Source organism: Monodelphis domestica, chromosome 2 (genome assembly GCF_027887165.1).
Source record: "Monodelphis domestica isolate mMonDom1 chromosome 2, mMonDom1.pri, whole genome shotgun sequence".
Classification (NCBI taxonomy): Eukaryota; Metazoa; Chordata; class Mammalia; order Didelphimorphia; family Didelphidae; genus Monodelphis; species Monodelphis domestica.
In genome coordinates, this window is record NC_077228.1 from 170,449,526 (window position 1) to 170,473,776 (window position 24,251).

Genomic DNA, 24,251 nt, shown 5'->3' on the forward strand with positions numbered 1-24,251 from the left:
TCTCTGTTTACTGCTCCCAGCTTTTGTTTACTTAAGGAAAAGGAATTAGAAAAAGAGGGAATCTAGCAGAAGGAATCAGGTGTTAGAGTCTAATAAATCAACAAGCATTTATTAAGTGAGAAATACTCAGTTTCAAGTCCTGCCTCGGGCATATAATGACTAAATCTAAGCAAGTCATTTAACCTCTTTGCTGGAAGCAACTCTTTCAGAGTAAAATTTTTTAAAACCCTTACTCTGTGTCTTAGTGATAACTCTTGACTGAAGGGCTACAGGGAGAGGCAAACTGGTTAAGAGACTTGCCCAAGGTCCTAGAGCTAGGAAGAGTGTGAGGTCACATTTGAACCCAGGACCTCTCAGACTACAAATTGCAGAGTAGATGCCTGCCTGCTTTGGTAAAAGGAATGTCCTCACCCTGAAGTTACCTGCAGCAAAGAAGTCACAGGTACCATTCTTTTTCCTATTATGTGCAGGATTTTCTAGAATCTAGATGACTGGGAGATGCTTTTCACAGGATTCTGAAAAGATGGAAGGACTGAAGCTATTTGATTCTGAAGGAATGGAGGACTCCAACATAGGCTTTATGAAGGGAGGAAGAATAACACTTAGAGGGAAGATAAATAACATTTTCAAGAGGGAGACACCAGATAAGACCAAGAGACAGAAAGACTGTTGTTCTGGGCCTGGTCTTTCCCTAGGCAAGAGAGCTGTGGCATTGACCACTTTCTTACCTTGTTTCTCTAGTCTGAAAGCTTACTCCCCCCCCCCCCCCATTGTTTACCCCCATTAGAATGTGAGTTCTTTGAGTTCTGGGACTATCTCACTTTTCTATTTATATCCCCAGGGCTTAACAGTAAATGATACACAATACTTTTTTTTTTTTAACCCTTACCTTCTGTCTTAGAATCAATGGTTCCAAGGCGAAAGAGTGGTAAGGGTTAAGGAATGGTTAAGTGACTTGTCCAGGGTCACACAGCCAGGAAATGTCTAAGGGAAAATTTGAAAACAGGACTTCCCAGTCTCAAAGCCTGGCTCTCCATCCAATGAGCCACCCAGCTGCCCCCTCAACCAATAAATATTTATTCAGCACCTACTAGGTGCCAGGTACTGTGGGTTTTGCACAGAGTAAACGCTTAATAAATTCTTTTTCATTCATTTTCCCATCAAGCTAAATACATCTATCAGTCTATATCCCTCATCAGCTCCATCCATCCATCCATCCATCCATTCACTTAGTAAATATCTGAGTCAGTATTTGAATCCAGGTTTTTTCTAACTCCTCTTTGCCCAGTAAGCTCTTCATTCAGTAAAATGAGCGACCTTTACACAGTGACCCTCGAGACCTTTAAAGTCAGTGACTGTTCAAACTAGTGAGCTTCTTACCTCCCCCGCCCCTGGTGGGGCCGTGGCGCCCCCGATCCGCTGGGGGCGCTGTGGCCCCCCATGGCCGGAGGAGGCGTGGGTAGCGAAGCCCTAGCTGGGCGGGACTGACTGGGGCGGGGCGGGACGGCCCGGCGGCAGTGGGGGAGGGCGGGCGGGAGGTGGGGGGGGAGGGCTGGGGACGCTGTGGCCGGGCCGGGCCAGGCGGGGAGGAGGAGCCGGACCGGACTAGCTGGGCTGGCGGGCGGGCGGCGGCGGCGGCGGCGGCGGCGGCGGTGGCATGGCGGAGTCAAGTGGGGCTGGAGCCGGGACCGGGGCCGAGCCTGGACCGGGACCCCCTATCCGGGTCACCGTCAAGACCCCCAAGGACAAGGAGGAGATCGTGATCTGCGATCGCGCCTCGGTGAAGGAGGTACGGGCGCCGCTGTCCTACGGGCCGCGGAGGCGGGAGATGCGGCGCGGCGGGGGTAGGGCCAGGCCGGGCTCGGGGTGCGCGGGGAGGGACAGAGGGGGCGGAGAGGAAGGGGGGGAATCCGGTGGAGGGAGGGATGGAATGGAGCTGTGGCACATGGCTGGGGTGGGGGCACGTCAATCCCTGGAAACAGACCCCTGGCGGGGGCGGGGGTCCAGAAGTGGCGGGAGGGGCCTACCTGGACTCACGAGGGTCCTAGTTGGGAAAAGAGTGAGGGGGCGGCGTAGCCCCAGAAGCCGGGAGGGACGTCGTAGTTAGGAAGGCTACAAGCTGGCCCTAAAGGGTGAGGGGAGGATTTCTCCTTGCCCCAAACCCCGCATTTAGATCCTTTTAAAACCTTGTTAGTAGGATGGCTTGGCCCTTGTGCTCTCCCACTGCCTTCACCCTAGAATTAAATTAAAGATAACCTCCATTTTTCCACCCACCCATCTCCGTATTTAAAAGTGGACCGTAGCTTTGAGGTATCAGGAAGAGAAAAATGGAAAGGGGGGCGCCATGGTCTTGGATCCAAGTGAGAGGAGGGTGGTTAGATAGTAGCAAGGACTTTTTTATAGTGTGAGATGCCATGAAAGGGACAAAAGACCCAGAAGCAGAGAAAGTTAGTTTGAATTAAGACCTAGTTACCTTTTGATCATTCAGGTAACTCCTCTTCTGTGGTTAGACAGAATGATCTCTGTAAGATCCCTTCCTGCTCTAAATTCTGTGATTTAGAGAGGCCTAGCCCCAGTGGACTTAATCTCAGCAGAGAGGGTAGATAGAAGGAGAAAGAGAAGCTAGAATGTAGGAAAGATTTCTAATTACTGGAAATTGGAGTGAGGGATCAATCAGAAAGAAGAGGAAAAATAACAACCTGAGCTGTTGGACAGCTTTGCTATGGGATAGGCCACACTGACCATGGACTTTTGACCTGATATCCAGTTCAAAGAGGAGATCTCCCGGAGGTTTAAGGCCCAACAAGACCAACTTGTCCTGATTTTTGCTGGCAAGATCCTCAAAGATGGAGACACATTAAATCAGCATGGAATCAAGGATGGTCTCACTGTCCATTTGGTGATCAAGACCCCACAGAAGTAAGTTTGGGATGACCAACAAGATTTGCCCTCTGAATGGTCCTTGAAAGACTATTGGGAATCATTGTACTTCCTTTCTTAATCATCCTAACGGTGGGATTTCTTTAAAGGTCAGAGAAGGAGATGCTATAGCATAGCTTGATTGCATTTGGGAGTTTTTAAATGCTTAAAATTTATTTTAACATTCTCCTGTTATGGTGTTAGTTCTCTGGGAAAATGGAGGCTAATATCTCACCTTTCTTTTAAGAGCCCTCAATCAGAAGCTCAATCACTTCTTGGCTTTCCATTTCTTTTTTTTTTTCTTTTTCTTTTTAAATTTAAACCCATACCTTCTGTCTCAATGCTGTATATTGGTTCCAAGGCAGAAGAGAAGTAAGGACTAGGCATTTGGGGTTAAGTGACCTAGGAAATATTTGAGGTCAGATTTGAATCCAGGACCCCTATTTCTAGGCCTGGCTTTCAATCCACTGAGCCAGGTAGATGCTACCACCCCCTCCTCCACCACCACCCCTTCTTCTTCTTTCATTTTTATTGATGCCTTTTTCTTTTCAATCCATTTTATTTTCCAGTGATTTTTCTCCTCTATCCCCCTACAAAACAGTACTCTTCCTTAAAATAAAAAGCTGCTAAAGCAAAACAAAACCATCAATCCAGCTATGTTTCAGCCAGATACTTCATTCTGCATTTATAATCCTTCACATTTCTATCAAGGTGGGGAAAGTGTTTCTGACTATGAGTCCTCTGAAGTCGATATTGATCACTGCATTAATCATATAATGATAGCTTGTATTTATACAACTCTAAGTTTTATAAGCCGTTATACATGTTTTATCTCATTTGATTCTCAACACTGGGAGCTAGGTGCTATTGTTGTTGTTGTTGATGATGATGATGATAATGATTCCAAGGCAGAAGAGAAGTAAGGACTAGGCAATTGGAGTTAAGTGACTTGCCCAGGGTCACACAGCTAGGATGTATCTGAGGTCACATTTGAACCCAGGATCTCCCATCTCTAGTCCTGGCTCTCAATCCACTGAGCCATTTAGCTGCCCCCTTATTTGTCATTTCTTGTATCGAAATAATATTCCATTGCATTCATGGTTGATGGAGAATAGTGTTGAATTTGTAGTGTAGGCATAGATTCAAACCCTGCCTGACACTTGTAACCTCTTTGACCTTGGGCACATCTCTTAACTTTTCGGGACCTTAATTTCTTCATCGGTGAAATGAAAAATGGACTCCCTTCTAGCTCCAAATCTATGATCCTGTGTTTTGATTAATGAGGACTCACTTTTTCTCAGAAAAACTTACTGTTAAAATTATTTTTTGTCTATGTGGACATAGACCTTGACCTCCTTGGGATATGTCAAATAATTCATTCACTAAGTCAGTAAAAATTTATTAAGCACCTACAATATGCCAGACACTATGTCATGAACTGGGAATACAAATATGAAAAAATAAAGAAAAAATAAAGATAATTTCCTACTTCAAAGAACTTACAATACACATAAAAAAGGTTACGGGAATAGAGTAGTTACCTGATGCAGGAGCTTGGTGGAGGAGTCAGAGAAGGTCCAGAGGAGTGATGCCAGATGAGAAATTAGATGTTCTGAGCTAACCTCTCTCCTTAAATAGAAGTTTGAAAGTTTAGGATGTCACTCTTTGATCAGAAAGACAGAGAATAGGAAAGAGGGTGGAATCCCAAGGCTGAAAAAAGACCTTGTAGGATGATGAAATTTTCCCAATAATGAGCTTCTTGGACCCTGGTGGAGAGGTCAGAGACATCCCAGAATAGTGTAGGCAGGTGAGAAGTGAGGAAACCCAATATTGCCCAATACTACTATTATGGGGTCAAAATATAAATACAAGTTTAATGACTTCTTCTCCCCAGTTCCAAATTGTCTTCTAGAGCATTTGGGCCAATTCATAACTCTACCAATAATATGTTTACTATTAACTATTTAGTCATTTTTGCCAATTTTCCAGATGTTGGGTAAAACCTCAGAATTCTTTTCATTTGCATTTCTCTTAATGATTTGGAGTATTCCTTCATGTGGCTATCAACAAAGAAAACTGCTGAATCATGGCTTTCAGCTACCTTAAATATTGGGAAATTTGTCCAGATCTTTATATGTGCATATGAAAAGAACTATGCATCTATAAGTAGACATACATACCCATTTTACAAATAAATGGAGATTGAGAAAAGTTGAATGACTTCCCAGCCAGTAAAGTCTTGATTTGAACTTGAGTCTTCTTGGCTCCAAGCCTAAGTATCTGTCTTTCACTTAGCTGCCTATATGCAGGAGTCTATCTTGGCTCCCTAAAAGACTATAGAAATCAATAGGGTATTAAAAAGACCATTTTAAAAATTTAAATTGCAAGAAGGTCCTGGGTTCAAATTAGACCTCACTTCCTAATTGTGTGACCCTGGGCAAGTCACTTAACCCCCATTGCCTAGCCCTTAATGTTCTTCTGTTTTGGAAACAATACCCAACATTGATTCTAAGATGGAAAGGTTAAAAAGAAAATTTGCTTCACAAATGTTGGAGGTTAGAGTAAGAGAGGCTTCCTGAGAGTAACATGGAGAATAGTTATTGGGAAAGAGAGCTTTGTCTTCCCTGGCAGACTAGAGATGTTGATATCATGGGCAAAGAGCAGTGAACTTTGAGCTGAAAGAGCTGAGTTCCAGTGTCGAGATGTGTGACTATGGGCAAGTACATCATTGACAGCTTTGAACCTCAGTTTTCTCATCTGTAAAGTGGGGATAATACTTAAACCATCTCCCTAAAGAAGTTGTGAGGAAGGATTGAATGCATGGAAAAGCATTTGTTAAGCATTCTGTGGTAGAAAGATGGAAAACTGCCCTAAGCAGCCAGGAAGACCTGGGCTCTGGTCCTGCCACTGTATGACCTCAATACTCTAGGCAGTTTCTCTAAGATTCTTAAATCACTGAGAAGTTATCAACCTGTATAGCAGAGGCAATGCAGTGGTTAGAGCACTGTGCCTGGAGTTATGAAGACCTGAGATCAAATCTGCCTCAGACACTAGCTTTGTGACCTTGAGCAAGTAACTTAACTCCTATCCACCTTGGTTCCCTCATCTGTGAAATAGAGTACAATAAGAGGACCTATCTCTCAGGGTTGTTATAAGGATCAAATCAGATGATATTTGTAAAGCCCTTAACCCAGTGTCTGGCACATAGTAGGTACTTAATAAATATTTGTTTTCTAACTTGGTAGAGGGAGTTTCTAAACCTATAGACTATTAAATCACATCTCTAGTGCCTCTCCCTATTACTACTATGTACCAAGAACTAGGATAGAAACACAAAAGCACAACAGCCTGCCTCCAAGGGGCCATGTGACTAGGAAAGACATATTTCTCTTTTCTTTTTACACCCTTACCTTCTGGCTTAGTATCAACTCTAAGGCAGAAAAGCTACAAGGGCCAGGAAAATTAGGTTAAGTGACTTGTCCAGGGTCACATAACTAGGAAGTGTCTAAGGCCTGATTTGAAACCAGGACCATGTCCATCTCCAGGCCTGGCACCCTATCTAATAGGGAAGCCTTAATAGTTTGGGAAAGGAGCAAGATTAGGAAGTAGAACAGCTCTTAAGGAGGGGGTCCAACCCACCTACCTGCCCCTGAGAGAGATTGCTATGGGGGAGAGAAGACCTCCCTCTTCATCCTTCATCCTTCTTTCTCTCTTTTTCCTTCTCTCCTCCTCCCCCTGGGGCCTAGAGTGATTGAGTGATTTGCTGGTGGTCCTGTAGCAAGTTGGGAGTGGAGCCGGTGCTGGTGCCCAGACCTCCAGAATGCTAGGCATTTAATGCTTCTAAGTTATCACTGCTTCCCCATCTCATTGGAAATTGGGGGTGAGGGAGGATCGTGGAATTATGATCAACAGGATTTCTTCTGTCTCTAATACTCTATGCTTCTCTAATTCTTTGGTTTCTGGGTTCCTGGTTTAGGATTTTCCTTTCTCTGTCCTCAGGGCCCAAGATCCTACTGCTGCTGCCACCAACGCCACTGCCGCCACCACTGCTGCTGCTGCCTCCGGCACTGCTGCTACTGCTGCTGCTGCTCCTGTTCCCTCTGCCCCCGATGCTGCTTCTGCTCCAGCCCCCACGACTGCTTCACCCACTGCTGCTGCCGCCGCCCCTGCTCAGCCATCCACCTCAAGCAGCACTGTCTCAGATGCTGCTAGTGGGAACCGGAGGAGCAGTGGAGGGGGCCCAACCCCAGGAGCTGGGGATGGGCCTCCTAGTGGTCCTGCATCTATACTCTGTAAGCCACTTGGGGCGGGAGTGGTCAGATGCTTGTGTTCTACTTTGGGTTTGGTGGGGGTAGAAATCAAGAGAAAGAAATGTGGCCCCTGTGGAGCTCTTAAAGAGCATCCAGTATAGTGGTATGATGAGAAAAAAACATAATGAGCCCTTGGGTAAAGGAGCAAGAGTTAACATGGTTTGGAATTCTGGGAAGATAGGGAAGGGACTGGTGAGGTAAAGTTGAAGTCAGTATGGGAAGAGTTCCTGCGAAAGAAAAATGTTTGGCACAATTAGAAAGGGAAGGTTGAGGGGGCAGCTAGTTGGTTCAGTGGCTAGAGCACCAGGCCTGTGAGGAGACCCTGGGTTCAAGTCTGTCCTCAGATACTTCCTCTCTGTATGACCTAGGGCAAGTCATTTAACCATGATTACCTAGCCCTTGCTGCTCTTTTCTCTTATAATTTATATTAGGATGTACAGTAAGAGTTTTGTTTTTTGGTTTTTTGTTAAAGGAAGGAAGCAAGGGATGGTGGTAGAGAGTGTTAGATGTCAGGACAAAAGGGGCAGGAGTGGGGTAGTAAGCATTCATCAATTGTTTTCTATCTGCCAGGCACTGTGTTAAAACACTAGGAGTACCAAGAGATGCAAAAATAGTCTGTATATATAGATAGATAGAGTATCAGTTCCAAGGTAGACAAGGGGTAAGGGTTAGACAATGGGGGTGAAGTGACTTGCCCAGGGTAACCCAGCTAGGAAGTATCTGAGGTGAGATATGAACCCAGGACTTCTTGGCTTTAGGCCTGACTCTAAAACCACTGAGCCACTCAGCAGTTCCAGGAAGAGACAATTCTGAAGGAACAGCCATAAACAAATCTAGAAGGAATTAGTACTGTCATGGTAGGAAGAGGGAGGTAGATGTTGTATGGTGGTATGGTCGTGCCCCATCTGTGACTCAGCTCCCCTTTCTGCAGCGGGCTTTGGGGGCATCCTAGGGCTGGGCAGCCTCGGCCTTGGCTCAGCTAATTTCATGGAGCTGCAGCAGCAGATGCAGAGGCAATTGATGTCCAATCCTGAGATGCTGTCCCAGATCATGGAGAATCCTCTGGTCCAAGACATGATGTCCAACCCTGATCTGATGCGTCACATGATCATGGCCAACCCACAGATGCAGCAGCTGATGGAGAGGAATCCAGAGATCAGCCATATGCTCAATAACCCAGAGCTAATGAGGCAGGTGTGTGTGTATTTTCAGGGAGCAGGTGGGAGCCCATCAGCCCCTCTGTCCTTGACCTTACTGTCACTATCCCTTCCTGGGCAGATTATTTACCTCTCTACCTCTCTTAGTTCTGGACATTAGACACAAAAGGAGGGATAATCCTTACACTAAAGATGCTTCAGATCTAATAGGGAAAACAGTAAATATCCCCAGGACACATAATCACCAACCCACAGACAGATTGCCCACCCAGCCAGACAGACTGCTAGATATCATTATTGGAGTGGGTTGGGTGAGCAAGACTGGGAAGACTTCTAATCCAATTCAGCAGCCAACCTGGCAAGTATTAAGTGCTTTCAACATGTAAGGTTCACTAGGGTCCTGTGTCCATGGATGGCTGAAACTTAGGATATAAGCAAACATCTGCCAACCCCACATATTTGTGCTCTCTGTGCTCTTGCCCCTCCACTCGGAGCTGTGGGACCTCTCACACCTCCCCCCCCAAAAAAAACCCCTAAAATTAAAAAAAAAAAGTTGACAGTTGGGAATGAGGGGAAAAGTAAAAGTGAAAGCAGAAGAGATTGGGGATAGGGGATAGCAAGACCAAAACAGGCTGACCATCAGCACTTCTAGCATAACTGAAATCAAGGATAAGGGGGTTCTGTTGTACTGAGAATAGCAGTCCTTGCCCTAAAGGAAGTTACATTCTACTAGGGGCAGAGGTGCGGGTGGGAGTGGATAACTATTACTCAGAAGAGGGAACATGGAGCATAAGAGGGATGTGGGCTGGGTGTGGAAGGATGGAGAATGTGCCTATCCAGATTGAGGAGATGGTTTAATATATCTTTCCCTGATTAATGTTGAGATGCTAGGGTTTGTTGGGGGTGGAGATCCAGAAGGTGGAAGATACATGATTCCTGGTCATATATTCTGGGAGGATGGGAAAGGGTTGGTATAATAAGATTTCAGGTGAATCTGGGAAGGTTGCCTGGAGGAACAAGTCAGCTCAATCTTGAGGTCTCTGTCCCTGATCCTCCTGGTTAGAGGTGGTGGGAAGGGTGCACACAGAACCTGTGTGATTTTTCTTACTTAGATTTTCTTGTCAGTTCACTTTGCCTTCAAGTCCTGAATCTCTTTTGCTGAGTACTACCATGTCTTGGTCTTCCCTTTGCTCCTAAACAACATTGTTGACTCAGCTAGCTGAAAAGGAGGGCATCAGCTCCCCTAACTTCCACTTCCTCTTACTTCCTAATCTGTTAGTGTTCCTTCCCTTGAAGGATGGGATAGGATGGGGAGCTGGATTTAGAGTGGATTTGCCCCATCCTTAGTCCCTTCTGGTCTTAGGTCTCATCCTGTCTTTCTTCCTTCTGCCAGACTATGGAACTGGCTCGAAATCCTGCCATGATGCAAGAGATGATGCGTAACCAGGACCGGGCCCTGAGCAACCTAGAAAGCATCCCTGGAGGATACAATGCCTTGCGCCGCATGTACACAGACATCCAAGAACCTATGTTCAGTGCTGCTCGGGAACAGGTGGGAACCAGTGATCTGTGTGGCGGTGGGACTTCGTGACCTCAGGGTCTTAAAGGGAGGGGCTGCTTAAACATCAAAGATCCTTCATACATGAAGCTGGGATGTTCAAGGTGATTGTTCTCATATTCCCTCATACCCCAAAATTCCATCAGCCGGAGACAAACCCAGCAAGGATATGCTATATGCCAGGCCAAAAGTCCCACAATAGATGAGAAGATGTCAGTTGGTTAGCATCCCATGTCCTGAGTGACCTTTGTGGGTGAGGTACTAGGCCAGATGCTAGAGGCCATGGATTGAGACCCAGTGGTGGTGGGTCATCGAGAGAAGAAAGAGGAACAGAAATGTTGATGCCAGTCACAGAAACAAATGATTCTGAATTTTCTGTAGGCTCTTATTATCTAGTCTGTTCATTTAACAACAGATGTCCATCATGCTTCTTTCTCCATGGGGAAGGGGAAGCATTAGGGAGAGTTTGTTTTCATTCCTTAATATGAAACTTTTCCCTCCTCCCAGTTCGGCAACAATCCCTTCTCCTCATTGGCGGGGAACTCTGACAGCTCCTCCTCCCAACCTCTCCGGACTGAGAACCGGGAGCCCCTCCCTAACCCCTGGAGCCCCTCAGCCCCCACCTCCCAGGCCCCAGGGGAGGGCACCGGAGGCTCAGGGACCAGCCAGGTGCACCCAACAGTCTCCAACCCCTTTGGGATCAATGCAGCTAGCCTGGGGTCAGGTATGTTGTGGGGGGTGGGGGAAGTTTAGAGGGGTCCACACAGCATCCCCCTGCCTAGAAGCAGAACTCTTTACCCCTGACTAGGATAGTCACATCTTAGGTTAGATTATCAGGCTTATGACATGAAAGAAGTCTCTTCAGGGTTGGGTAGAGATGGGAGTCAGTTAGAAAGTAGGCTGGTTCCCATCCTGTCCTGTTGTCTCCTTCAGAATAACTCAAATGACATCAGAGAAAGGAGTCGTGATCCCAGCCTAATTTCTCAGGATCTAATTCAACAGTTCAAGTATTGGATGCCTAATATGTGCAAGGAACAATGATAGACTCTGGGGGAACAAAAACAAAACTCTCCTTGCCTTCAAGAAACTGACATTCTACTGGGGAAAATCTAATCTAGTGGATTTGCTCCTTTGGCTATATAAAAGGGGCTAGGAATCTCCTGTATTCTTTCCAGCAGAAAGGAATCAGGGAAGACTTAACCTTGACCTATTCTCTCCCAGACCAATGAGTAAGTCAGCATTTTATTAGGTGTTTCTTATGTACCAGATACTATGCTAAACACCAAAATGATGACAGCCCTGTTCATGCCCTCAAGGGGCTTAGCTTCCCTCAATCAGTAAATTCAGCCTCATGCTGCTGGGCCTGGAAGATATGGCTGGTTTACATTGAGGCCTCTTCCTTTTTCTCTGCCCCAGGGGAGTGGAACCCCCTGGACTGTAGGGTATCAGGGACTAGACTAAGGTCCCTCAGGAACACTGATTTTTTTTTTTAGCTGAATGACAGGGAAATGTTCTAGCTCCAAACGGTATAGGGAGGAAGGAAATCCCCTTGAAGTGAGTGTAATCTTATTGATCTTTTTGAGCTGTGAAAAGCAGTGAATGAAATGGGTTTCTGATTCACATCTGAATTCTTTCTCTTTCTGTGGTTTCTCCCCCTTGTAGGGATGTTCAATAGCCCTGAGATGCAGGGCCTTCTCCAGCAAATTTCAGAGAATCCCCAGTTAATGCAAAATATGATCTCTGCCCCATACATGCGAAGTATGATGCAGACGCTTGCCCAGAACCCTGACTTTGCTGCTCAGGTACTGAACTGGGGGAAGGGAACTTTGGTGGGGAAGAGCTGGTACCTGAGCTGAAAAGAACTCATCATCAAGTTCCAAGGCTTTGGTTCCAGTTCCTCCTTTGTGCTTTTATAGAACCCAAATGTCTGACCTTCCAATTAATAGGTTCCTTGTCTCTGTAGATGATGGTGAATGTCCCATTGTTTGCTGGAAACCCCCAGCTGCAGGAGCAGCTTCGACTCCAGCTCCCTGTCTTTCTACAGCAGGTGAGATCTGAGCCTCCAGAGAAAGGGGTGGGGCTTGAATCCCTTAAGACCAAGATATAGATTCCTAGGGGGAGGAATTCTAATTACATGGGCCCAGAGGACCTGGAGGAATTATGTATGTAGGAATGGGTGGGAAAGGTACCATGTGGCAGGGGGACATGGGGGATGGTCTTCCAGGATAGCATATTGATTTAGAAAACCACTAATTAACATTGTCTGTTGTGTTGTATTTTTATTTATTTTGTTAAACATTTTACAATTACATTCTTTTTTTAAACCCTTACCTTCTGTCTTACAATCTATAATGAAGTATCCATTCCAAGGCAGAAGAGCAGTAAGGGCTGGGCAGTGGGGGTAAAGTGGCTTTCCCAGTGTCACATGGTTAAGAAGTGTCTGAAGTTAGATTTGAACCCAGGACCTCCCATCGCTAGATCCAGCTTTCTATCCACTGAGCCATCTAACTGCCCCCGATTACATTTTTTTTTTTAAATATAAAACCCTTACCTTTGGCTCCAAGGCAGAAGAGTGGTAAGGGTTAGGCAATGGGGGTTAAGTGACTTGCCCAGGGTAACACAGCTGGGAAGTGTCTGAGGTCAGATTTCAACCTAGGACCTCCCATCTCTAGGCCTGGCTCTCAATCCACTGAGCCACCCAGTTGCGAGCCCCCCCCCCCCCCCCCCATTACATTTTAATGTAATTAAACTCCCAGGGAATTTTGAGGTAAGGAATTTAACAGGTATCCTAGGGCTTAAGATTTAGGACTGTGCTAGGTCCTTCTTCCTCTCTCACCCCTTACTCTGAAGGGTTTGCCCAAGCTCCTTTTTTTTTCCCCCATCACCAGATGCAGAACCCAGACTCGCTGTCCATTCTCACCAACCCCCGAGCCATGCAGGCCCTGCTACAGATCCAACAGGGGCTGCAGACGCTTCAGACGGAGGCCCCAGGGCTGGTGCCCAGGTGAGGCGGTGTAGCCTTCAGAGCCAAGTCCCATCTCCTCACCATCAAATGTTAGAGCTGAGAGATGAAGATGTAGAGGCCTTCTCCTCTGCCTTACCCCACTTCTCATCCTGCCTCCTGCACCCTGTTTTGCAGATGAGGAAACTGAGGACCAGTGGCCCACGTTCAGTTAGAAAACTAAAGATAGATCTAGGAGAAGAATCCAGGTGTTGAGATTTCCAGTCCAGAGTTCTTTACACATTATCATGAGATAATCATGGCTGTTAGTTAGAAGCACTTTATGTATTTCATTGTATTGTTTTTGAGACTCACAACCACCGAGTGAGGTGGGAACTATTATCCCCATTTTGGAGATCTGAAGACTGAGGCTTCAAGGTGTTAAGAGATTCCCCCAAGGTCCCATAGGCAGTTTCTGCAGCAGTGTTTGAATCTATACCTTCCTGACTCCAAATCTCACTCTCTGTTCCCTATTGCACTCAGCTTCTAGGTGTCTTATCTCCATCATGTTCCCCCTTTTTCTTTGTGTCTCTTTTCCATTTCTCTATGTCCTTTCATTCTAGTCCTCTCACTATACCTTTGGTGTCTTTCTAATCTCTCATCCTAGCACAGACTGATTTCCATCTCTTCCTGTCCACAGCCTTGGCAACTTTGGGGCACCCCGGATCCCCCCACCCCCTGCAGGAGGCAGCAGCAGCCAGGAGCCCCCCATTACTTCCCCATCCACGCCAGCTAGTGCCTCACCAGTAGGGGGCACTGCCAGCCCCCAGCAGCAGCTGATGCAACAGATGATTCAGCTTTTGGCTGGAGGGGGAAACTCCCAGGTGTGTATTTGCTGGGATGGATTTTGTGTGCCCCTCCCTGTGTGTCAGGGGAAGTCCACCAGGTAGACCGTATAAAGGGAGGCATGGGATGTGAGCTAAGGACTGTTCCCTTTGGTTCTCACTACCCTATAGAAGAGGGCTTTCTTGATGCCAAGGTTGGAGTGGAAGGATTCTTTCCAGCTCAGAATCCATGGGCCCTAACAGTGCTTTGAGATCTTAACACAGGCTCCATTTCATTATTATACCCATTAGATTCAGAAAACTAGGGCAAGATGCAGAAGAGCACCATTTGGTGTTGGGCACATTGTCTTCCTTTCAAGCACCTTCCTTTGGCCAGCAATCCCCAAGAACATAGGATGAATCCCCCAACAAGATATCTTTCCTCCAGGTGCAGACACCAGAGATTCGATTTCAGCAACAGCTGGAGCAGCTCAACGCCATGGGCTTCATCAATCGAGAGGCTAACCTGCAGGCTCTGATTGCTACCGGTGGGGATATTAATGCAGCCATTGAGAGACTGCTGGGCTCTCAGCCCTCCTAATCCCTGAATCCATCCCCTACCCCCACTCCATCCACATATGCACACCTACACACTGATCTCCCCTACATCCTTTGGTTCCTTTGACAGCTCCCTGACCTCTCCAGATCCATAACCTCCTCTCTTAGGATTCTTCCACCCCCTGACTCTGCTTAAACAGAGGGGGAGCAGTTGGGGCATGGCATAGCTCTGTCTTGAGTCTCTTGGTTCTATTTGTACATCTCTCCTCCATTCTGCTCTTGCCTGACCTTTGGCAGAGATATTTAAGCAATTTTGACTTTTATTTGGGTTTCCCAAATCCATCCCTGACTGTCCCCTATGTTCTTCATAATTTATCATTAATGGAACTGAGACATAGGATGACCTGATCGATTTATCAGGAAGTTATTGGTCTCCCCCCCCCCCCCCCCCCAATCATCATGGAATCTTTTTGTGTTTAATTCTGGCCATTCCCTAGCTCCCTTATCAGAACCCTGTTATGACACTCCCCACCAGTCCCATCTCCAATAAGATTTTCCCCTCCCTAATAAAGGGTTGTAGGTTTCTATGCTTCCAAACTGGAGAGGGCAGGTAGAACAGATAGTCTGTTTAAGACATTCCCTTTCAACCCCTTGCTATCCCAACATCCAGCATATACTCCTATTCTGAACACCCTTTGGGGGCATGAGCCTTTAGGGGCTCTACTATCAGAGAGGAAAGGAGAAATTGTCTCCCCATTTAGGGAGGGAGATCACTCAGGCCACAGATACAAGGAGGGGTGATCATGCCAGATAGGATCTAGCTATCAGTGCAGTAAATAGGAGTGAGGTCTGTTGAGGAGCAGTGAAGCTTTCTAGAGGAGAGAGTGAATGTCCCAGTTGGGGCAGGTCAGAATGGGCAAGAGAATCAGGAGCTAGAAAAAGCCAGCAGCCCCAGGAGCAAATTTGTGGTTGACTAGACTGGGATAGAGAGTTGAATCTAGGAGAAGGGACTTACAAATCCTAATTAAGGATTGGAATTAGGAGAGAAAGAGGGTAATTCCCGATGCCCACAGTGGTCCCTGTTGACTATTTAACTACCAAGCACAGAATGTTGATACCCTTCCCCTTCACTTCCCCTCAAACATACCCTACAGACAGACATCAACACATTCTCCATGTGCTCAAGACCACCAGGGGCTTGTCCAGGTCTTAAGTGACCAGTGCCTTTGGCCCTCCCCTGGGAACCAAGGTTTGTCCCAGACAGGACTGGGATTTCTTCCCTGTCCCTCAAGGATGTTGCAGGAGGGAGGGTCCTATGTTCTAGTTTCTGAACCATCTTGCCCCCCCCCCCCCAAAGAGAAATGGGGGTTTTGCCAGTCTGGGGGTGAGATGAGAGTAGCTGGTATGCAGAAGTCTTGATGCTGAATAAGGATGAGCATGTCCCTTTGAAAAGGGGCAGGAATATCACCCAACCATCCCCACCCACCACCACACACATATATTCACACATATATATAATCACCCCAATCTCTGTAAGTGCTTTGAGATCATAGAAAAGAGATGGGGGCCCTCACCCTCTGTGTCCTGAGCGTCTGCCTTTCTTACCTCTGTGTTCATTCTCCCCCTCCTCCCTCCCAAGTTCTTCCTTTTGTCCTTTATGCCAGAAAACCCTATATGAAGGAGGAGGTGGTGATGAAGTAATTTTTTGAGCTGGGGTTGGAAACCATGATAGGAGAGAACAGGAGCCTCATCCCTACCCCATTTCCCCAATCCCATGTAAATAAATGGCGTGATCTTTGTCGTGAGGTTGTATTGCTGGTGTTTTCTGGGAGAGAGAAGGCTGGCAGAAGCCAACCTGTGGTTTGAGGCTCTGAAGAGGATTCAATGCAAGAAAACTGGTATTTATCTTTTCAAGAGGTAGAGAAAAGAAGAAGCTTCTGTCACAGCAACACCATAAGTGAATTTTAGACAACAGTAAGGAGTTTCTAATTGTTGGGATATCTTAAGAGAAATTTGAGATTGAGAAGTCATCCTTGCAGAAGTGAAGAATTCCTTTTCCATATCTGTCCTGCCAGAGTAAGGAGCAAGATGAAGGGAAGCATAGGAGAAAAAAAGGGCATTGTATCTCTAGGCAGGACTTCCCTTTTCTTGCCTCAGCTAGGAAACCTGCTTGTAAGTGTCACAACCAGCAAGGGACCAGGGTGGAGGTGGAGGATGATAAATTCAGGATTTTTAAAAAAATGTATTTATTGGGGGGTTTTCAGTTATGTATAGAAACAATTTTTGATTATTGTTTTCTGACATTTTTAAGATTCAGATTTTCTCTCTCCTTCCCTACCCCTAGCAGCAAATAGTCTGATATAGGCTATACCAGTGCTTTCATCATGTAGCATGTTTCCATATTGCTCATGTCATGATGGAAGACATATCACATACAGTAAAAAAAAAACTCATGAAGGAAATAAAGTGGAAGAAGGCATGCTTTGGTCTGCAGTCAGACTCTCAAAAGTTATTTAATTCAGTTCTTAGCCAGAAGATCTGGATTCTAATGACAGGTTTTTGAACCAGTATTATTTTACATTGGGTCAAGGCTCCACATTTTAGAGGGATCTTTGACAGGATGGAATGAGTACAGAGAATGAGGTGAAGTCTGAAAATAATGTTCTACAAACATTGATTGAAATTATTAGGGATGTTTTTTAAATCATTAGTTTGTTTGTCTTGGAAATAACAAGGCAGAAAGGCAAGGGCTAGGCAATTGGGGTTAAGTGATTTCCCCTGAATACACACCTGAGAAGTGTCTGAGACCAGATTTGAACCCAAGTCCTTCCTACTCTAGGCCTGGCACTCTATCCACTGTGCCAAGTAGTTGCCACTGGTACTGGGGATATTTTAACTTGAAAAATCAAAGATGCGGAGTAGACATAATAGCTGGCATCAAGTATTTGAAAAGGGAAGAGAGGTTAGACTTATTCTACTTGGTCACAAAGGGCAGAAATAGAAGTAATGGCTTGAAGTTGCAGAAATACATTTAGAGACAGAAAAGATAAATGACAGCAGTAGGTGAGATGGAGATTTAAAAAAAAAAAAGATCCAGGAGAAAGAAAGCAGATATGGGGAAAAGACCAAGCCCCAAAGTATCTGGCAAAAAACAAAATTTGCTTTTATTTTAAAACCAGGACAAGCATCATTTCCAACCTTTTGGTTCCTCCAAACTTCTCTTCCCTCGGAGTTCTTAGGCAGCCTCAACTGGTCTTAGGGCATCATCATCTCTGGCTTCTATTCTGGCTCTCAGCCAAGTCTTATGGTAATTGCATTCTAGCCTGGAACTTCTTCCCTTCGAATGCCTTTTTTCCCCTTTGGATTCTGACTGGTACGGCCACACCTGCATATGTTTCTCAGAAATGAAGTCATTCTCCAGAAGTGATGGGATAATCTGCCACGATGGCTCTGCTCCTTGTGAGCCCATATGTTCATTCTCTTACCCCAAAAGAACAATTTATTTCTCTGCTGGGTTGGATGTGATTTCTGAGTCATGGATGGTCTCTGAGGCCTGAAAGGCTGGAAGTTCATTTGGCATTCAGAATCACTGATCCTGTTCATCCTCAATACCCGAGTCTTAGTAATCTTGTTCTTTTTTTGCTTCTTTGGCACAGAAGTGGGTGAGATAAAATCTTCCTTCTAGGAGTAATATAGAGTAAGGAATAAGAGGCAGCTAGGTGGTTCAGCCAGGTCTAGAAACAGGAGGTCTTGGGTTCAAGTTTGGTCATAGATACATTCTAGTTATGTGGCCTTGAACAAATCACTTAACCCCAAATGCCTAGCCCTTACAACTCTTCTGCCTTGGAACTAACATTTTTTACTGATTCTAGGACAAGGTAAGGGTAAAAAAAAGAGATAGATGAGGCCTCACCATACATAAATGTTCCTTCTTCAAGTTAGGATGGCATGGAACAATGAAAGGAAAGAAACCCAGAGACAGGGATCCCTGGCTTTAAATCTCTCCTTTGTAACTTAATATGTAGGTGACCTTTAAAGTTCCATTTCCTCATGTGCAAAATTAGGGAGTTAAATCAGGTAACTTCTGAGGTCCCTTCCAGGACTAAATAATCTATTATTATCCTAATAAGGATAAGTGGGATCAAAAGAAGCTTGAGATCACTGGAAACCTTAGGCTAAACTTCCTGTCTATATATAGGTATTAGGCAAAGGATACATAAAAAGGCAATTAGAAAGATGTTTGCCTTTATAGAGTTTACCATTAATTTAGTGGAATAATACAACCGCATGTAATGGCTGAAGAATTTTAAGCAACTTACAAAGCAACTAGATGGCTTGGTGGATAGTGCTAGGCCTGGAGACCTGGTTCATCTGACCTCAGATACTTTCTAGCTATAATGATCCTGGACAAATAAGGGCTAAGCAACTGGGCATAAGCAATATGCTTACTTAATTATGTCCTTACTGCTCTTCTTTCTTGTAACCAATACTTAGATCAATTCTAAGGCAGAAGGTAAGGATTTTTAAAAAAACTTATACAAGTGAACATAAAAGGCATAACTTCCTTTATGCAATAGTCACATTCCTGAAAAATTGTGAATTGGATAATTTTTAATGCACTAGAGCAGCGGTTCTCAACCTCTCAATTTGTAGCAATGAGAATACATAATGCATATCAAGTATTTACATTCTGAATCATAACTGTAGCAAAATTACAGTTTTGAAGTAGCCACCAAAATAATTTTTTGGTTTGGGGTCACCACAACATGAGGAACTGTATTGTGGGGTCATGGCATTAGAAAGGTTGAGAACCACTGCACTAGAGAAATCCACTGTTTATTTGGAACTCATGGTGAATCCTTTTGTTAAGCAAACAATTCTAGAACTATAGAATGTTCAAACTGGGTAGAATCCTCTTATTCGACCCCCTTACTTTATGAGCATTTAAAGTAAGGCCCAGAAAGAAGTGACTTGCTCTCATTAGGATGTGAGTAGAGATTTCAGTCTGTATTGTCTTTGTATATCCCTGGCACCTAACCTGTCCTATAGGCATTTAACAAATGTTAATTGAGTCATTGATGAAAGTTATACTGATATATAGTGGCAGATTTGGAACCAAAACTGATTTTCTTTTTGCAAAATAGTCACCCCTTATTAGATCAATTTTATAAATATGGGTTGGTTCATTTACTGTTTAAAGAGTGGGGCATAACTGTGATAGGAATTAAGTGCTGGGAAGATACCGTTAAGGGTGTAATCAGAGTCCAGAGAAGTTCTTGAAGGAAATATATTTTGAGCCATGCTTACAAGAAGAGCTAAGAATCTGAAGGAAAGGTCATCTCAGGGATGGTCATGGCTCATGGAAAAGCTTGGAGCTGGTTATTGGGCTGCCTGAATGAGAGGGAGAGGAAGGGACATTAGAGGAGAATTGGTCAGCAAATTTACTTTATAGGAAATGAAACAAAAGTGACCCAAGAAGAGTTGGCTAGCTGAAGGGTATTGAAGACTGGGTAGAGAAGCTTAAGGTGGAGATTATGGATAATCGTTTCTGTTATTGGTTCTAGAAGGAATACTTACCTGTGTGAGAGAGAGACAGGCACTGGGCAAAGGGTAGAAGGGTGAATGAAAAAGTAGCTTACAGTGGTCTGGTCTTTATTGCCAAGGTGACCTGGATCTTTGCCAAGGTTGTGGATGGAAGTCCATGATGCAACAAAGTTGTCCAAGAGGTTTGGTTTTGTGTTTAGTTCTCCCCATGCCTCCTTGGGCTCCTAAGGGAAAAAATGTGGGGAAATGGTTAGGAGGTCTTCTCAGTTCAACCAGGAACTCCAGAATCCTAGCTTCTAGTTCCTTGCCCATGTCACTAGTCACTGCCCCATTCCCAAATCTCACTCTCACTTTGGGTTGCTTTGACAGAAAGATCAAACTATCTGTCTTCTTCATTTAAGTCCCAAGATCAATAATTATTGGAAACAATGAAGCCCAGACTTGGTACCCCTTCATTCCCTAAACATATATATACACACACACACACATACACACATTTAAAGTACTTCAGTCCCCCATGGCCTCACAGAAGCAGTTGTCATGACAATCAGTGGGGTCTCTAGTCCCACTGTGTTCAAGGTCTCTTTTCTAAACAGGGAGCAGACTTTGCAGCTTGATGAGCCCTATTCCTTGAGGCTTTCACCATTTCCCTCCTCTCTCTAGGCCAGGCAGAATTCCTGGAAGAGGAGACAGACATGGGAAAATCAGAAGCAAGTGACCCACCCAAAGGGACATCCAACTATAGAAAGTGTAGGCTGCTCAAACAGGTTGTGTCAAGATTGCATGAAATAAAGAGGAACTCACATTTATGTGTCTTGTTGTGGTTTTCAAGCAGGTAGTAGGCTCCAAAACATGGGTAGCAGATCTTAAAAGATCTAGAAGGATCTCTCTTAGTAGGCTCTCCAGGGATCCAGTGATTTGGGAAGTAGCGTTGACTTGGTCCGCTACTGAAATCTGATCTCTGAGTGACCTTTTCACCTTTTCCCCACCCTCCCTTTTTCTCTTCCTACATCATCATTCCCCCCCCCCCCCCCCCCCCAGTTCATGCCCTGCTCTAACCCGGGTGTATAGATGCTTCAAATTTAATTTGCTATCCATTTTCTACCTTCTGGACACCAAGTCCTAAATGTTGCCCACCTTCTTAGGTTTCCCTTGAATGTTTCCCAAGAAACTCAAACTCAACATGTCCAAACCCCCCCCCCCCCAAACCACCAAACAGAGCTGCTCCTCCTTTCGGATCAGAGTTCTTCTAGCTGAGACCTTAAAATTTTAAGCCTCTTTAACTTCCTCTCTTTTGCCACCCCCATCCATCTGGATGCCACATTCTGCTGCAATCCTAGATTTAGACAGAGCTGGAACTTATTTGATAGTTCTTATTTAACAGATGAGGAAACTGAGGGCCAGGTAGACCTGCCGAAGATCACTCAAATAGTAAAGGCAAAATTTGGATCTGTGCCTTATGGCTTGAGAGATATTGCCTTTTGTATTGTACTATACTGACCCCTCCCCTCTCTCAGGGGTCTCCATTGTTTCTCAGCTATCCTCTCCATTCAGTTTTATGGCTGGCATCCTGGTTCATAGCCTAATCTTTTCTTATCTGGAAGTTTGTAACAGCCTCCTAGCAGACCTATTTGCCTTCAGGCTCCCTCTAATCCATCCCATGAACTGCTAGAAAAAAAAATTTTTTTTAACCCCTTACCTTCCATCTTAGAATCAATACTAAATATCATATTTAGTATTGCAGAAGAGCAGTAAGGAACTAGGCAATGGAAGTTAAGTGACTTGCCCAGGGTCATAGCTGGGAAGTGTCTGAAGCCAGATTTGAACATAGGACCTCCCTTCTTTAGACTCTGGATCCACTGAGCCACCCACCTTCCCTCTTAGATAAATATTTCTAAAGTGACCTCTGATACTATCACTTTCCTGTAAAAGATCTTCAGTGTTTTTTTCACTGCCTAGCAAATTGTGTCCACTTTCTGAAGCCTGGTATACAAAGCCCAACAACTCACCCCAACTCTATACCTTTATTTCCTGCTGTTGACTTAAACAAACCAGCCAAGATGAATTACTCACTCTTCCAAAACACTTGATGTACTCTCTCTTGCCTGTGTACCTTCTTCAAGAATCTAGAATGGTTCAGGTAAGGACTAGCTAATTGTGCCCTCTATCTGTGTCACGGCCAAATCACTTACCTACTTGACTTCAATTTCCTTATCTGTTAAAGGGACTGGACCAAATGGCCTCTGAAGACCCTTTCAATTACAGATCTATAAGAAATGAACTCTGAAATCCCTCCTAACTCAAAAATGCTCTGATTGATTCTATGAATGCCTGCCTTCATCCTTCACTCCCATCTCTGCTTCTCAAAATCTGAAACAATTCACATATGAACTCAATGAAATACTCTCTGATTTCCTCAAACAGATATGAACTTGTTTTGACTCTGGATCCAGAAGCACTGTGGAATTCTTATTCCATTTATAACAATGTAGAAAAAACCTGCTTGATCACATGGGTTGCTGGGGATATGATTGGGGATATAGACTCTAAATGATCACCCTAGTGCAAATATTAATATGGAAATAGGTCTTGATCAATGACACATGTAAAACCCAGTGGAATTGTGTGTCATCTACAGGAGGGGTTGAGGGGGAGGGGGAGGAAAGAATATGAATCTTGTAACCATGGGAAAAAATATAAATTAATTAAATAAATTTTTCCAATTAAAAAAAAAGTTTAAAAAATAATAACAATGTAGAAAAGCTCAAGAAATTTGCATCACATCCCTGAAACTGGCTAGGTTACCCTGGATAAGTAATTTAATTTGTAAGAAACACAGTTTCTTCATCCTTACAATGGGATGAATAATATTTGCATTGCCCAAGTTCAAAAGGAGGTGGTTGAAGGAGGTGGTTGGCAGGAGTGTGCTCAAACTGGCTCATATCCTCCAATTGTTAAATTTTCAGTATAAGCACTCATTTATACCTTCATTGTTCAGGCATGTATAACTTTGTGATCCACCTGGATTTTTCTTGGGCAAGATACTGAAATGGCTTGTCATTTCCTCTACATTTTATTTTACAGATGTGGAAACTGAGGCCAACAGGGTTAAATGACTTGCCTAATATAGCCAGTAAGTGTTTGAGGCTGATTTAAGCTGAGGAAGATCGGTCTTTCTGACTCCAGGCTTGGCACTCTATCCACTTCACCATCTAACTGCCTATTATTTATGCCTTGGAAATAGGGAAATGCTATCAATCAGGGTTTGATCAGGTATTTTGCTGAAGCTAAAAAATTAAAAAAAAAATAACAAAAACAAACTGCCCCTGCTATATATTATCTCGTATCCTCTACTAGGTTTTAACTTCATATATTGGATCCAACAGTACATGGTGAGGAATAAAATGTAAGAAGATTGGAAAGGGGGTAGGAAGTTAGTTTATTAAGCACTTTGAATGCCAAAATACAAAAAAATTTGTATTTTATCTTGGAAGCAATAGGAAAACACTGGAGTTTATGGGGAGGGTCAGGATGGAAAGGATTTTCTTGATAGAGGAAAATCACTTTGGTAGCTGAATTAAGAGTGTATTGGAGTGGGGAGAGACTTGAAGGCCAACACCACTAGCAGGAAGGTCTTCACCAAAATGACAGCAAAAGTCTTTGAGTCTTTGCAATTATTAGATAGTTAAAAACTAGGCTTGAAATCTGGAAGAGTGAGTTCTGGTCTCAGACATTTACCAGACCCTGGGCAAGTCACTTAATCCTGTTGGTCTCCGTTTCCTCATCTGTAAAATGATCTGGAGAAGGAAATGGCAAACCAATCCATTATTTTTGCCAAGAAAGCCATCCAATAGAGGTCAAGACGAGTGGGACATTACTAAAAGGACTGAACAAAAAGGAAATAGGGATACGTAGACTGGAAAAGAGAAGACTCAGGATAAGTGTGATAAATACCTTCAAGTATCTGAAGGACTGTCATATAAAAGAGTGATTTGATTTGTTCCCAGTGTCTCTAGAGGGCAAAAGTGAAGCAATCAATATAAATAGCAAACAGCCAAATAATTCTTCTTAGGACAGACTAAAAAAAAAAATACAAGGGAGCAGCTGAGTGGCTCAGTAGATTGAGAGCCAGGCCTAGAAAGGGGAGATCCTGGGTTCAAATCTGACCTCAGACACTTCCCAGCTGTGTGACTCTGGGCAGATCACTTAACTTCCATTGCCTAGTTCCTTACCAGTCTTCTGCCTTGGAACCAATACTTAGTATTGATTCTAAGATGGAAGGTAGGGGTTTAAAAAAAACTATACAAAAAATGAAGTGCTGGCTCTTCTTAATGGACAAGGCTGGATAACCACTTGTAATAAGGATTCGTTCTCAGGTATGTAAGTATGTGGGCATGCTGGAAGTCCCACCTGGTTCTGAAATTCTGTGGTTCTATGTTC

At 44.3% G+C, this 24,251-nt stretch overlaps 1 protein-coding gene across 2 annotated transcripts; it reads left to right on the plus strand.

Annotated features, from left to right (window-relative positions):
• Positions 1–1,547: 1,547 nt before the first annotated feature.
• Positions 1,548–20,665, plus strand: UBQLN4 (ubiquilin 4). 2 transcript variants are annotated; one of them, XM_007482047.3, is made up of 12 exons: positions 1,548–1,789; positions 2,768–2,919; positions 6,919–7,211; positions 8,161–8,423; positions 9,780–9,938; positions 10,452–10,668; positions 11,607–11,746; positions 11,908–11,991; positions 12,833–12,948; positions 13,586–13,769; positions 14,158–14,257; positions 20,475–20,665. In XM_007482047.3, the coding sequence occupies exons 1-12, from the start codon at positions 1,658–1,660 to the stop codon at positions 20,648–20,650; spliced, it is 2,016 nt and encodes a 671-aa protein (XP_007482109.1). In that variant the 5' UTR covers positions 1,548–1,657; the 3' UTR covers positions 20,651–20,665. The 2 variants fall into 2 exon arrangements, with proteins under 2 accessions (XP_007482109.1, XP_001374524.1); XM_001374487.3 differs by having other exon boundaries at positions 1,550–1,789; positions 14,158–20,616.
• The last annotated feature ends 3,586 nt before the right edge of the window (positions 20,666–24,251 follow it).

Bases quoted from the DNA above. Each gene is read 5' to 3' on its own strand.
- UBQLN4 (XM_007482047.3), top strand. From the start codon at position 1,658: ATGGCGGAGTCAAGTGGGGCTGGAGCCGGGACCGGGGCCGAGCCTGGA. The intron at 2,920-6,918 runs GTAAGTTTGGGA...CTCTGTCCTCAG, and splicing joins GTGATCAAGACCCCACAGAA to GGCCCAAGATCCTACTGCTG. The intron at 10,669-11,606 runs GTATGTTGTGGG...TCCCCCTTGTAG, and splicing joins TGCAGCTAGCCTGGGGTCAG to GGATGTTCAATAGCCCTGAG.